This window comes from Corvus moneduloides, chromosome 18 (assembly GCF_009650955.1).
Source record: "Corvus moneduloides isolate bCorMon1 chromosome 18, bCorMon1.pri, whole genome shotgun sequence".
Taxonomy (NCBI): domain Eukaryota; kingdom Metazoa; phylum Chordata; class Aves; order Passeriformes; family Corvidae; genus Corvus; species Corvus moneduloides.
The window spans coordinates 13749222-13764268 of NC_045493.1; the positions used below are offsets into that span (position 1 = coordinate 13749222).

A 15047-nucleotide genomic window follows, 5' to 3' on the forward strand; every position below is an offset into this window, starting at 1 on the left:
AAGCACTCACATCCGAGTGCATTCCCAGCTCAGTGAGCAGCTCCTGCTGGGTCCAGTTCCTGCTGGATTGAGCCTGGGGTGAGGCAACTGTGCCCCCCCAGTTCCTAAATGCAGCTCAGGAGTATCACTCCTCTAAGTCACTGCTGTGCCCACCCTGGCAGCAATATTTTAATGGAGTTCTCACGTTTAGGCCAGGATTCTTGGAATATTTACCAGCAGAAGGATACAGCTCAAAGGCTGGTTCTGTCTGTGAGGCAGATGGCGACTGCTTGGCTTGCACTGAAGTAGAGGGGATAGGAATTAACAGCTCTCAAATTTTATGAGGCACAGGCTGGAGTTTTTCTGATCCTTCTAAAGGGACAAGAACACAAGACCTTATCCCACTGCTCATTAAATCACTTGCAAGAACTCCATCGATTTTAGTGGAAACAGAGGGTAGTTCCTTATGAGGGGAACTCAGCATCAAAATGGAATTTTGGGGAAAAAGCTAAAAATATATTTATATAGAAATAGCAATTGGGACACTCAGTAGGAAATCTCAAAAATACTTTTTTAAGCAGTTAAGCTTTTATTTTTTGTATTCAGTATGAATTCCTTCCTTAGTGCAAGTGATTTGCTTCAATCTTTAAATTTATGAAGCCCAGTTTTCATAAAGTAATCAATTTTGTGTTCAAAGCATACAATCATAAAATAAATCCTGACTTTTTACCAAAAGGGTTTTCTAAGACACTTTGTGTTTTGTATCTCATAAGCTAAAACAAAAACCCTACAATCAACCCCAAAATATTAATATACATTAAAAATTCATGTTATTCCCAGTCTTACAATGCTGCAAGCTATCATGTATCAATCTAATATAGTCAGTCAGCCTTAATAAAAAAAGCTGAGTTCTGTTCTTCATGTCTAGTTAAGGATTTTCAAGTTCTGTTTATTTCTTTTAATCATGTTAAATGAAAACAGCAGACAGAGTTAAGCTTTGTAAATAACCCTACTGGAGTTAATCACCCAGCTTAGACAACACTTTAATGCCTTCATGTTTTACTGGGGTTTAGAATTTTGAGTTTATTACTTTTCAAACAACTGTTTGTGTCAGAGCACCTGTGTGACTGTCTCAGTTTACACCCAGAATCTTCCTGAGGTCACTGAGGCACATTTTTACTCCGTGCATAGAGGGACAGTCCCTTGGCGCATCAGTGCCCTGCCCCTCTCTCACACAGGAGCTGTCACACCAGGCCTTTGAGACAACCACCAAGTTACAGATCTGTGGTATGATTTCAAAGCTCAGCATTAAAATATTTTAGTTTAAAAATGTGCTAAACTTTATTTTTCTTCTCTGGGTATTTCAAACACAAGCTGCAGTGCTGAAGTGGTGCCACTGACCTCTGTGCATGCTCCTTTCTAGGTTGATCCAGTTTTTACAAGTGAAGTTAAGGAGAAAGTTAAAAGGTATGAAATTAATGTTAAGCCTTTTATCTGCTGAATGAAAGCAGTTGGCTCCCCCTTTTTAAATCATGTATATGCAAATGAATGTCCATGCACAGCTCTGTGTAAGTAACAAATCTGTCAGGATTACTCTCAGACTGGGTATTCCAAACACTCTAAGTTTTAGAATAACCAGTGTGTTCATGTTTTGTGTTACATCCCACCTGATTTACTCTGAATTAGATTTATTGCTCATAGAGTCATGGAATGGTTTGGGTTGGCTGAAGGATCATCCCATTCCAGCCTCCTAGCCGTGGGCAGGGACAGCTCCAAGCCCTGTGCAACCTGGCCAGGGATGGAACACCCCCAGTGTCTCTGGGCAGCCTGTCCCAGTGCCTCACCCGCCTCACAGGGAAGAATTTCATCAGTTCTTGTCGGTCTTTTCATGATTTCTTTCACGCTGGCTTAGGAGATCTCTTGGTTTCCAGGGCCCCTGGGGTACATCTGTTGCCGGAGCTGCCTCAGGAGGAGCTGCACGCTGCTGTGAGGAGGTGCTTTGCCGTGGTGAACAGCTCCCTCTCCGAGGGGATGTCTGCTGCCATCCTGGAGGTAATTCCATCCTCGTGCTGAGGTTATTCACTGAGGTTACAGAGAATCTGAAATCACCTTTTACCACTGGAAATGTGTGTCAACATCTGCTGTCCGTATTTCAAAGCCAGTGAAGACAAAACTAAAATGTTTCTTTTCACAAGTGCTACCAATTAAGGTTTTCTTTCCTTGAACTGACAGTTTTTTGTGCTTTGTCTATTTATTTTTAAAGGATAGAATGTAATTTTATCAATCCTGCTAAATTAACAATACAGACCTGAGATGTAGAAATCATTCTGATTTACTGTAGTTGTCACTAGGCTTGATTCAACACCCACTTCCTTATAATCTTGCTAGAATGGACTTTCATTTATTTTTACATCCTTTCAAAAAGCAATCTAAGAGCTGCATTTCGTTATTTAATTCTGAAATGATTAATGAATGAATGACACGCTCAGTTAATTCTTTTGCCATCAGTATTGAAAATTAATAACCAGTTTTATTTCATACCTGTCAAAGTAGGGCACTGCTTAGTATCAAATGCTTTCTCAGAAAAAAGTAAGTGTACTTATAGTGGAAGTTCTTTGGGCAAGTGCCTTTCATTACTCCATTTATTTTGGTGGGTGCTGAATGTTGGCTCATCATGAGCTCAGAAACATTGCATCATTTGTATTAATGAACCTCCCATTTGTTTCTAATGAGTTGCACTTCCAGCATTTCCACACGTCTGAAAGTCCTCATGAGTAAGAGCTAAGTGAGCATTAGAGGAATTAGGAAGGGCAGATGATGGTGAGACAGCAAATGTGTATTTCCATCCCAAAATGCCAGTGCTCAGAGGTGGAGGCAGCTGCTCTTCCACAGCAGCAGTGCTCTGCTCCAGCAATTACAGGCTGTGACATTTCCAAACTTGGTGCTGTGTCAGGCCAGGCAAACTCTGTGTGGCTGGGGTGGAGTGCACAGAGCCCTGACTCAGGGAAGTGGAAGTTAGGTTTCTGTCACCTCCTCCTCACCAGTTCCCTGTTCCCCTCAGGGCTACTCATAGAACAGTTGACCAAAAATCAACCTGATTTATTTCTCCAGTGTCAGGGAGTGAGAAACAGGAGCAAAGCAAACCAGGAAGGCTCTGAGGAGACACAGCATCTGCAACAGCAGTGCCTGCGTGCTTGGTCTGGTGCAAATCGTTGTGCAGCTCAGGACTGACGGGACAATTGGGGTAGACTCCCCTCCAAAGGGTTTGGGATTTGAGTGTCTGTTTGCTGTCACCTGGACACTGGGATTTGAGGACATGCTAATAGAATACCCTGCTGAGAACATCTCTCTCTCAGGGAGTGCCAGTCTAACACGGTGAAGTTCTTTCCTGGGGTGGCCAGCAGCAGGAAGGGCCATCTGCTGAGATCTGGTTAAATAATAAGGCACAAAACTATGCATAAAAACCTTCTGCTCCTAGGCTGGGAATAGCAGGCTTGAGTTTGGAAATGCAACTCTCATTGTCTTTGATGTTCAACATTTAACAAGGTCATGAATCTGTAAACAGTATTTTAGAGTGAGATAAATATATAATAGATAAATGAGATAAATAGATAATCACATCTAGTGCAACCTGCCTCAAGGTATGAAAGAGCTAGGAGCCATCACTAATTACTTTGTCAGCTGGTTCTGGTATCTCCCAGATTTGACTGTAACTGATCTGTTTTCTGTTTGGCATTTGAAGAAGAGAAAACAAACATTATAGCAAACATTAAAAATGTATCTCCTCCTCTGAGATCTCAAGAATTCTGCACGTTCCTGGGCATGTGATGGTGGCAAGGGCACCACTGCAGGAAAGGTTTGTATGTTCCCTAAATTCCTGCTAAAACAAGGTTTTGACTCCAGCATCATTTCATTGGAGCACTTTTTCTGGGCTCTCAGGAATATTCCAACTGTTGTAAAAATCATTAGACTGTTATGTTGTTACCAAAAAGAAGCCAATTAAAAAAGTTTTAAAAATGTAGAAAAGGAAGTTGGGCAGACTCTATTGTGCTATAAGGTAAAATCCAGTCGTGGCCAATGTGTGAAGCACAGGCCTAGCAGTTTGGAATAAAAGCCATAGCAAATGATAAAAAAAAAAAAAAATAAAGATGATGTTGTAAAGCAGTAAAATTGAAGAGCCAACAAAAAGATGTATAGGCTAGAAGGAGGAAAATGAGGGACAATGCAGAAGACAAAGTAATAAATAAACCCTGTATTTGCTCTACCAGCCTTGCATTGCTGGGCAGAGGTGCTTATTGGGTAACGTTCCCACAGCTTCAATTTACACCCTGCATCCTTCTGCAAGAGCAGTAAAACACATTTGCAGTCAAAATAATGTAACAAAACAGATGGCCAATGGACTAAAATGTTGTTTTATGCTATTATTCCTGGAACCCAGGTCAGTAAATGATACATATTTTCAACAATGCAAATGATTCTTTTTACTGCTTAAAAATAGAGTAAGTATCTAAATTAAATTTGAAGCCACTTCGTGCAGTAATTATTTACAGCCCAATCCATTTGTTTAAGGCCAGTGGTATAAAGGCAGCCCTGCATCTAAAGTATGTGGCCATCTGTTCTTTCAGTAGCTATAATTCACTGGTACCTGTGCTTTTGGGGACCTGGAGATTTTCTTGTGTAGCAGTTACTGCCCTCCAAATCTGAGACAGAACAAATGTCTTTCCCTTTAGAGTTTGGAAATTACAGAAAACTAAACATAAACTTGGTGCTCGACTTCAATCAATCATCAGCTCTGTAGCTTTCAAAACCAGAAGTGAAGGAAGATACCTTGAAACACGTTTTAGCTGTGCTGCAGCCCAGTGTAACCTGCAGGGCAGCACAGAACTGCCCCAGGCCACTCACACTCCTGCTCCGTGGTCACTGTCCAGGTGCTCCTTCCCTTCAGTGGACAGTTGCCTGCTTGGGAAGGAGCCAGACCTGAAATTCTTCCACATTTTTGGTTTTTAAAAGGAAAATTGCAGCGAGGGCCTCAGGCAGGTGACAGCAGACGCTGCCACACTTCACTGCCAGCACCCAGCTCAGGATTTGCAGCTCAGAAGTTCAGGTAAAATATCTTCATTCCTTATTCCCTGAAGGTGTTGGGTGAGGTCAGCAGCCTGAACATGAGGGTGTGTAAGGCTGTCAGAAAGAGCTGAATCAGAAATTCTGTCACTCTTGGGGGTGTTGGTGCTGCAGGGGTGCCGGTGTTGGGGCTGTACTGGGGTAACTGGAGCCAAGAGCAGCTTCCTGGAGCTGCAGATTCCCAGCCTGCCAGGCAGAGTGGGACCCTGACCTCTCTCATTTCCTGGGCAAAGCTCTGTGAACATCTGTACAGACTGCCACCCAATGCTTTTGGATCTCTTCCTTTGGGAAACAGATTTGTTTAATAGTGAAGTCAGAGCAAATGACCCAGTGATTTGTGGGTGACCAAAGACTGTGTTTTCTTTCACCAAAATGACTTCTTAAAAACTTCCTTTTAAAAAATCCGTGTCTCAATATATTTCTAATTTATTCTGGTTTGTGTTCACTTCGTTAATCTGTCTGAATTACCCCCAGGTAATCTGGTAGTTTCTGATACAAAGCATAGAAGAGGTTATATCATTAAGGGTTGTTACTATTTTTAGCACTACCTGCTGCAAAGCAGATGGTTGTGCCAGGACCATAGAAATGCTGTGGTCAGACTAATACATCTGCAGTGGTGATTTAAACAGTGCTTTCCTTGGATATTTTAAGTTATTAAAATATGTTGCAAAGTCCCAGCAGTCCCTTCCTGTACATTATCAGCCTGGGTATTTGTCTCTTCAGTTTTGTCCAAACTATAAAAAAATCATGGTTTTCTCCTTGGAATTTTGTTTGCTTGCTGTGTGGACTGAAGCAAAATTGCTCCTCATGCAGGATTGTAATGACAGCAATTAAAAATGCATTGACTCTGGAGGGACAGGGAATCAGTATGAAACAGTGTGAAGATTTCAGGGAGTGAATTTCTTCCTCATTTGACACTGTGATAATTGCACAATATGAATATTTCTGGTTTTACAGTGAGTGCATCTCCAGACTTCCCAATTCATCAATAGTAATTAAAGCTTTTGGATCAGGACATGCACGAGCAGCAGAGCTGAGGGCCCAGGGTTTGCACACTCAGAGCTGAAGCTGTGTTTTCTGAAGTGGCTTGGCAGTGCTCTCTGGGGAATGCTTTGCTGGCCTGGAGTGGATGCTGATTCTGCAGCAGCCTGAAACGCTGCGAGCTGAGAGCCCACAGCTCCCTTCCTTTTTAGTGTATTTACCTGAGCACACACAAATACCTCCTTCAGATGTGTTCCCTGCTCTCTGAGGAGTCCCACAGGCTGTGCAGATCTTGTGGTTTGGAAGCACAGTGTGTTCTGAGAGCAGAACTTTCCTGTGCTCTCTTGGTAGAGCTCAGTCGCTGCTGTCACTGTCCCCTCCTGCAGCCCCTGCTCGCTCGCAGTCCTGGGAAGGCCATGCCCACAGATCATCTCAAAACAAAAGCTTTTCCCAGAGCTTTCTGTGACCCACAGGAATCAGAACCCAGCAGAAAGTGCCAAGTGACTTCCAAGGTCCCTTTGCTGTTGTTGAACTGCGCACAAGTCCTGAGTTCTGCATGTTATAGAAAATCTGGGGAAACTGTGTTTGACCAGAACTAGGAAACAGCCATTTCCCTGGCTTTGTGTGCTCTGAACACATCTTCTCACACACAGTAAGGGAATGACTTGGTAACAACCTTTGAGCTGGACTTTAATTTTATTGTCTTCAAGCCTGGTGTTGGGAGCTTCCAGGGGGAAACAAAGTGCGCACTTCGAGGTGGGAAAGAATAAAGGATGGAGCAGCTATCCATGGACTTTCTGCACTGATTGCTTCTGATAACGTGTTCAAAGTTACAAGAATAACAGAAATATAAGCAAATATTTCTAAGAAGTTCCACATAGGAGATCACCTTACACGTGGTATATTTCAGTTAAAAAACTGGAGAGGTGGGAAAGAAGTTTGGTTTGTTGTTTCTACTTTTCTTATTAAAATTGTCATCATTAGCACCTCGAAATCCATGAATCCTTATAAACTGTTGTTTCCTTTTTTTTTTTTTAATATTCCTCTAGGCAATGGATTTAGAAATTCCAGTGCTGGCTAGGAACATTCCTGGGAATGCAGCAATAATAAAGCACAAGGAAACGGGACTGCTGTTTTCAAATCCCCAGGTAAGAAAAGCACGGATCCTTAGGTTCCTTTTCTATACAGGCCTGTGTCTGTCTGGATGCTTGGCTTTTCCTCTCGGCAGTTTTCCCCAGATTCTCCTTTTTGGAGCTGTGCTGCTGCCTCCCCTGCATTTGCAGTTCAGGGAGATTGTACTAGGTGTCAGCCTTGCTGAATGTTTGTCTGAGCTGCTCAGAGCCACTTGTTGCACTGGGGTTTGAAGGTTCCATAACTGAATCCTGCAGGAGATGCTCTGGATGTGTCAGATTTCCCTTCAAGTAATAAATAACTGGAATAGGAACTTGTATTAGACAAGCTGTAGCTCACCAAAAGAGAATGAGCCTCAAGTTCCAGATGACACATTTTGCAGTCAGTGTTAATGTAAAGTATTTTTAGATGCAAGATATTGCTCAGTCAGAGAAATTAATAACTAAAATTAAGTCAAGTGTTAGGATGAAGCCTCAGTGAAGTTAAATAAGAGTGGGGAGAGAGGGAACACTAACCATATTTAAATGCTGGAAATTTTCATTTCAGCATATTTTCCTGCATTAGGGCTTTGCTGTTACATATTCATGTATGCTGTGGAAGATGACTCTCAGAAAAAGATTCCCTCCGAGTTTTATCCAACTCAAGATTAAAGAAACCATACTAGAATAGACCATTTGATAATTTTGCCAAGTAGAAAATATATCTTATTTATTTACTTTGTGGAGTGTGTGATTAATGCATTATGTTAAGTTGTGCTTCTGGAAGGTGAATCCTCTTTGGAGGAGTTTTTTAGTAGAAGAACTCTTGCAATTCAAGTATGGTTCTGTTTGTTTGTTTCTGGAATAGTCAATGTTTCCAGTGGTTACTACCAAACCCAAAATATTTCTTTGATAACTTCTGTACATGTATTCCCTGAAAAAAACCCACCGACTTCCATATGCTCCTCCAAAGCTTCCAGGACACACAATCCTATTGAACCAGGGACTGAGAGCTCTCCTGGTATTAATGCTGGTACATTCTCTTGTTTCCCTCAACACTCTGGCTGCATTTGGCTTGGAATTCAGATTCATTATTCATACCAGCCCCAATTAGCTTTGTCATCCATCCCTGTAAGGAGCCTCTTCTGTGACCTCCAAGCATCCCACGTTCCACGTGTTTATTTGGGACTGGAGATCAATTAAAAATCTGCTACACATTTCACCCAGGGGTCCCAGTGGCATCAGTGGCTCTGTACAAATGGCTGAGGACTGAAGGGCTGTCTTTAATATCAGGACTAGAGTCACAGGCCATAAATCTGTCTAGAACTGGATCCAGGTGCTTGGCAAAGTCTGTCTCTGGCTCCAAGAATCTGGACCAACAAAGATTAGAAAAGAAATTTTCCTTTGCGAAGTTTGGTGGATTAGAAAAGGAATTTCCTTTGCTAAGTTTGGTGGATCCTATCTGGTTGTGAAGATACAGGCTGGATCATAGCTCAGGAGTAGAAGGCATTGCTTATTTTCAGTTGTTTCTGATCTGAGGAGGGAAAGCTTTGCAGTACAGGTACCTCAGATAGGAGCAGTTGAGCCTGCTGTCTTTTGAAAGCCAAATTAGAGGGATATTAATTAACCATTATGCAATGAGGATTGTTTTAAATTGTGAGTGCTGTTGGCTTTATTCTCTCATTCTTGCTGGAAGTGAGCTTTTGTGGCTTACAGGAAAGTAGGAGATGTTGTGTCTAGTTGTAGCCATCCTTAACCATTTGCATTTGGCTGGAAATAGCAAAAGCCCTGCCAGTCACTGGAGGCAGCACTCAGATGGAAATAGTTAATCTGACAGTGAAAGCCATAGAACGTTTTGTTCCTGACACTCCATCATTTGTGCACGTTACTGTGCACATTACTTTTAAATCATGGTTTGATCCTGCTGCTGCTTGAATTTGCAAGTTTATGGAATATTTGACACTGAGTTAATGGGACCTGAAATAAAAAAAAGTAAGAGATAAGAATGGGGCAATAAATAATGCAAAACTGTGTTAAACAGGAAGACACAAAGAGTTATTCAGCAGGCTAAGTTTCAGAATTACGTGTTCAATGTCTGTAAAAGCTCATGGAAGGACCTAAATAAAGAGAAAGGAGGTAAATAAACTCCAAAGCCAGTAAGAGAGGGACCAAGCATGGAGAGAGGCTGAGGGTGTGGGGCTTGGCCAGCCCCTGAGAGCAGAGGCAGCGTTTGGAGGAGCAGCAGCACGGCTCTGGCTTCCAGTGCTTCCCTCTGCCACACGGTCAGGGCTTCTCCACCAGGGCTCCAGGCCAGGAGCAGCCCCGGAGTTCAGGCCTTTGCCCCCTCACCTGAGCAGAGCTTGTGGCAGTGGCAGCTCTCCCAGCCCAGGCTCCCCAGGAACGCTGGCCCCGGGAGCGCTCAGGGCCAGCTCCTGCTGGGCTCCAGCTGCCCCCGGTGCATCTGTCCCTGCTCTGCAGTCACACCTGCCCTCTGCCTTCCCTGGGCTCACTCCTGTTGTGTAAGGATCGTGTCCTTCTGTCTGCTGAAGCTGCTGTGAAATGCTTTAATTGCAGACTTGCTTTCATTATATAAATAATATATTAACTATGCATCTTATTTTCATTATGTGTGAGCTGCGGCACCGGTGCAGCTCTCGTGGTAATTGAAGAATTATTCATTCTTTTTACTCAGTGCACTCATTTTCCAGCTTTATCTCCTGGATACCTGGGTTCTTGTGTCTCTGCAAAATATTATACAGGATTTATTTTAGGTACTATATAGAGGAGTTGACATTTTCTTTAAGGATGATTGGTCAATTTACCAGGAGAAAACTGTATTGTGGATGTTGCTGTTGAAAAATGCCTGTGTTTGTGGTGGAGTACTTCCCCTGAAAAGGGCAGATGTGAGAGTCCTTCTGGATGTACAGGAGATGATTTTCTCCCTTTTTTCTGGGTTGTGACTGACTGCTGAGACTCAATTTTACATTGTGTTTTGCTGCCACCTCTAAATTAATTATACCCACTCCTGTCTGGGAGTAAAGGTTTATTAGAAATATGGATGGCCCCAAGTAGTAAGCTAGCATGAATATCACCTCCTCCATCTGGGCTGCTGGAGCTCATACCCTCAGGTTTGATAGTTGAAAGGCAATTTGTGGATTTGACCCCTCTTTCACCAAAACTGAAGCTTAGTTCCCATCTACAACAAAATAAGGGAGTGCATAAATATTTGTGCAAATATCACTGGCACAGATACAGCACAACAGCTACTGGAGACGTGTTGCCTCCCTGTAATTACTTTATATATTCCAGGCTTCTGGAAAAGCAGAATGAAATGCTGGATTTTCTGAAAGAGCTCAGAGTTCTGAATGTCTGCATGCTGCAAGTCCAGGCCTCAGACTTGCCACAAAACCACAACTGAAATGCCAGTCACTTGTAGTTAGGGGAGACACCTGAAAAATGAAGTTATTGCTATCTAAAGCTGAGCATCCAAACCTGAAAACAAGCTAAGCCAGCTGCTCCAAGGGTAAGAGGCAAAACCCAGATAAGTCACAGTGAATCTTCCCACTGGCTTCCAGTCGGATTGCAAGTGACTTGTGGGTGGTCACATTGGATTAGGAGAAGAAGTAGGGATAAGCCTGAGAAGTCCTTACTCTCCATCTCCTGGTATTTTTCCATTTGTTTTTTTTTCCTCTCCTGCATTTTCTCAAGTTTTATGCTTTGGACTCAGTTTGGCATTTTTTCCTGAAATTATCCTCAGCCTTAAGTATGGTAACCATGAATAAGGATCTCATTTCTTCTATCATTTACATGTTTCCAAGTTTTTATCCTCCATCTCCACATTTTCAAAGAATGATAATAGGACTACCTGTCAAGAAATGTTACATTGCTGCTTCTGTTCTTAGGTAATTTACATAAATTATTTTTAAACATTACTTTAAATAAAATCCTCCACAGGAGCATAAAATTAAAGTTGGAATGAAGTTCAGTGTGAACAGTATTTATTACTGTGATTATCCAGGCAATTGGATGAAGCCAGCACAAGTCAGGTGAGACTTTCCCACCTTGCCTGTTGTGTCTGGGGGAGGAGAGGAAGGTGTGTGTGGAGCTGGGGTGGGGTCTGCCAGACACAGCCTCGGGTGCTCTCACCCCTGCTCTGGGGACATCTCCCAAGTGAGGGACTGAAATCCCAGTTAAATCAGCACAGGGCAGCTGTGGGTGGGCAGCAGGCTGGACACAGAGCACGTGGCTCTGCCAGAGCTGCTCTGTGGCCAGAGCACAGCTCAGCAGCAGCACTGGCTGATGTAGAGTAAGGGGCTGCTGTTCACACGTGTCCATGAAAAGCTGCTCGTTCTCTTAGCTGGTTACAAAGCTCTGCACAGAAGTGAGCTGTGTCTCTGACTGTTTCATTGCCTGGCAGTGATGCACACGCTGCTGCTTTGTCTTGTCAGAGGGAGTCTCAGCAGTGCTGGTCCCGTGCTCCCTGTGGTTGCCCCTAGCAGCGTGGGCCAGGGGTCCCAGCCCACGATGTATTCCTCAGAGCCAGCACTGGCCCTGCCCCAGCAAAGCCCATTCTGTGCTAGCCCGAGAGTCTGTATCTGAGGAGGTATTTAGACACTCTGTGTACTTCGATTTTCAGATATAGTCTTCTACTTTAGCTAATGTTGAGAGGAGCTCTGGTGTTACCTGGGATATTTCCTGTCACAGCTGACAGGCTGTGTAAATAATGTATCTCCTTCTCCCATCCTCTTTGTCCCCCATGTCCCCATGCACTGATCTTCGCTACCAATTGTGTAGTAGTACATTATCTTAATTTTCCACTGACATAAGAGCTGTCTGCGTTCCTGAGCTGAACCAAGGCACTATTTTGCACAGATCTGAGCGCATTTGTAATCAAGCTGAAGCACTGGAAGTTGTCTCTTGATAGAAAATTAGACCAGCTGCTCAGAATAGATTAGTTCAGACATCAAATCTCCTTTCACATGTTTGAAGATCACAATTTCTCTTGCCCAGAAGTAAATGAGAGAGGCAGAGGAGCAGGCAGAGGAACAGTTGTGATCTTTGAGCTCTGGTATTTTGCCCAGTGAAGTTAAAGGGAATATATGGCTTTTTTTGGTGTTTGCTGAGCTAACCCTGCTGTATCTGCCCAGGTGCAGCCCCTCCAGGAGAGCTGGCTGCTGCATGCCTGCTCTTATCTTTACACTGTGTTTATGTTGTGACTTTTTTACTCTTACCATAAAATTCACTGAAGATGCTGCAGTAGCAATGAGATAAAAGTTTAGCTGAGCAGAGCTCAAACATCTGATGGTTGTCCTCCATGCAGAGCAGGCAATTAATTTACAACCAGCCTGGGTTTCCAACCATTGGGTAGGCAGACAATTTTTGTGCCATTAAATTTGTTTCTTATTTGTCTTAACACTCTGGGAATTGTATTTGATTTTTAATGTCTTAATTGGTGGGTTGCATAAAATAATAAAATTATTATTTATTGATCATTCTTTATAAATAAATTACAGTATTGACCTTGAAAAATGACTTAGGACAGCTTCATATATTGGCTCACAGTTGGACAGGTACCAGCTATTTCAGTATCATTAGGACTTTTTCAAAGAAATTTTAATTGATTAATTTCTTTATCTTTTTTAGGAGTTTGTTGTGCTGTCCAAGAGTTTGATGAATGACCCCATAATGGAAAAAGAAATTATAACAAGGGCCAAAGATTACGTGAAGAAACATCATTCCTGGGAAGGTGAAAGGAAAACCTACCAGAATCTTGTGCTGAGACTCCAGTGACTTGCAAGACTCCAGCTGACAGCCAGTAGAGCACTTTAATGATGGAAATGTGATTAGGTTTGGGTTTCTCTTGGGTTCTCTTCAGAAAAATAGTCAGACAGGCATTGTTATTCTGTTCAAACATACCAAGATCTCAGCTGCTTCCCAGTGTCCCAGGTGTCCAGCTCAGCTCCCTGTGCCTGTGTGCCAGTTCACCCCAGAGCAGCAGGAGGACACCCCTGGAGCAGAGCCCAGCTGGTTGCTGTGAGGAGGCCTCAGAGGGTGGAGGATTTCCTGCACACAGGGCAGCTCTCACCGCACAGAGCTTACGGGAAATGTTCTGCCCGTGGTGCATCTCAAGCCCCGGCAGCAGCAGCAGCTTCCTTTCCACTTACACCCATCTGAACGGACTCAGGTACCCACCCCAGAGCTGCTGCCAAAGCCCAGGCTCCACAAACAGAGCATTCCCTTCTTACCATGACACCTTCCCTCAGACCAGCAGCGAGCACAAGAAGCAAAGGGAATGTTGATGCTTGGGGCAAGGGAGGAGCACAGGGCTTGTTCTGTGCTTCCCCCCGAGCCCCTGCAGCCCTTCCAGAGCAGCTGCTATGGCCCAGCAGTCTTGTGCATACGTTTTTTTCCTGGGGACCAGAGCAGGAGGTGGCCCAGACCTGGCTCAGGTGCCAGAGCTGTGCAGTGCCCTGGAGCAGTGGCTGTTCACAGACAGAGATGCTCTGTTACATAAACTACCTCTTGAGTTTGCCAGTTCCTTTGGTACCTCTGTGATTTACTTATTTAGTAAAAGATTTATGAGACCTATAAAAAGGGAGGGGGGGGTGTATTTTCAGTTTACTGTGTTTTGGTACTGCTTGTTCTTACTTGTGGCTTTGCAGGATGTATTGCAATATAATGCAGCAGGCTGTCTTAAAGTGAGACTGATCTCTGCTTAAAGTCCACACTAATCACCCTTGTCAGCCCAGGGCTCATGGACATATCTTTGTGTCTGTGGTCATCAAAGGACTTGCAGCTAGAGGAAAAAAAAATATGAGGGTCATATTTCTAACTACTTGTTGGTAGGAAACTGTTTGCTTTGTGTAGTCTCCATCCTGCCCCAAGGAGAGCCTGGGAAATGTTTTCTGTTGACTTCAGTGGCTGTTGTGTCAGACTTCTCTTTGTAATAATGAAGTTCACTGTGTATTTTAAGCTTTCCTCTCTATTTCTTATGTTTTGCAAGAGCCTGGTACAGTAAACAAGAAAGCAGTTTGAATGCTGTGTATTGATTTCTCCCAGATTTCCCTCCTTGTTTTGTGCTGGGGCTGCTCAGCTCTGCCTTCAATAACACAATCCCCAAGGGCAAAACCGGCCTGATTTAAAACCCAGGAATTGCTGCACTCCCTTTTGAGCACATTTTTCCTCAATACTCCTGGTGTGTCCTTTGCCATGCTGGGGTGCAAGTGCAGCTGTGCTGCTCCTCAGTTTAAAAGCCACCATCCAGCCCTGAACAGACTCTGCAGCAGAATCCTCTGGCTGGGTTCTCCTGCTGGCCCTGCAGGAGCAGTGTTTCCCTGGACCTCTCCTTCTCCAGTGAGCAGCAATCCCTCCCAGGGCACTGCTGTGTCTCTTTTGGCCACTGCAAACCAGACACTGAAGGGGGAACTCCCACAACGTGGATTTTCAGCTTAACATGGGGCTGGGGACCTTTATTAGCAATAAAAAAAAAAAAAAGGACTTTTCCAACTAACTGAGCCAACTTCAGGGAGTCCTGTTCCTCTCAAAACCTCTCGGAGATCTCCTCTGCCAGCTTATTTCTGATAACCTGCTTGATTGGCTTTGATCCTTAGCCTTCCCCCCCACTCCTCTTCCCATAGTAGTGGTTGTCTTCTGAGAAAAATAGGTTTTTAGAAGCAAATAAACAAATACAAAATGTGGGATAGAAGCCTAGGCATTGAGCTAATGGTAAGTGATTAGTAATAGTAATGATTGGAAAGCTTTTTCTGCAGGCTGATACATTTATTACCAAGCTTCAAGCAACTATAAATACATTGATCTGGAATTTGTGCTATTCCCAGCAAAACAAAATATGTTCAA

The 15047-nt window shown here is 43.5% G+C and overlaps 1 protein-coding gene across 3 annotated transcripts in view; it reads left to right on the forward strand.

The window, feature by feature from the left end:
• Positions 1-14232, forward strand: part of GLT1D1 (glycosyltransferase 1 domain containing 1) — a 47345-nt gene extending 33113 nt beyond the window's left edge. For 2 of the 3 annotated variants that reach the window (XM_032127932.1, XM_032127933.1), the window contains exons 9-12: positions 1403-1446; positions 1911-2031; positions 7131-7229; positions 12834-14232. In XM_032127932.1, the coding sequence (XP_031983823.1) occupies positions 1403-1446; positions 1911-2031; positions 7131-7229; positions 12834-12980 (411 nt within the window). In that variant the 3' untranslated portion in view covers positions 12981-14232. Of the gene's footprint in view, positions 1-1402; positions 1447-1910; positions 2032-7130; positions 7230-11144; positions 11237-12833 lie in introns of all 3 variants that reach the window. The other variant, XM_032127930.1, reaches the window with a different exon arrangement.
• Positions 14233-15047: the final 815 nt, after the last annotated feature.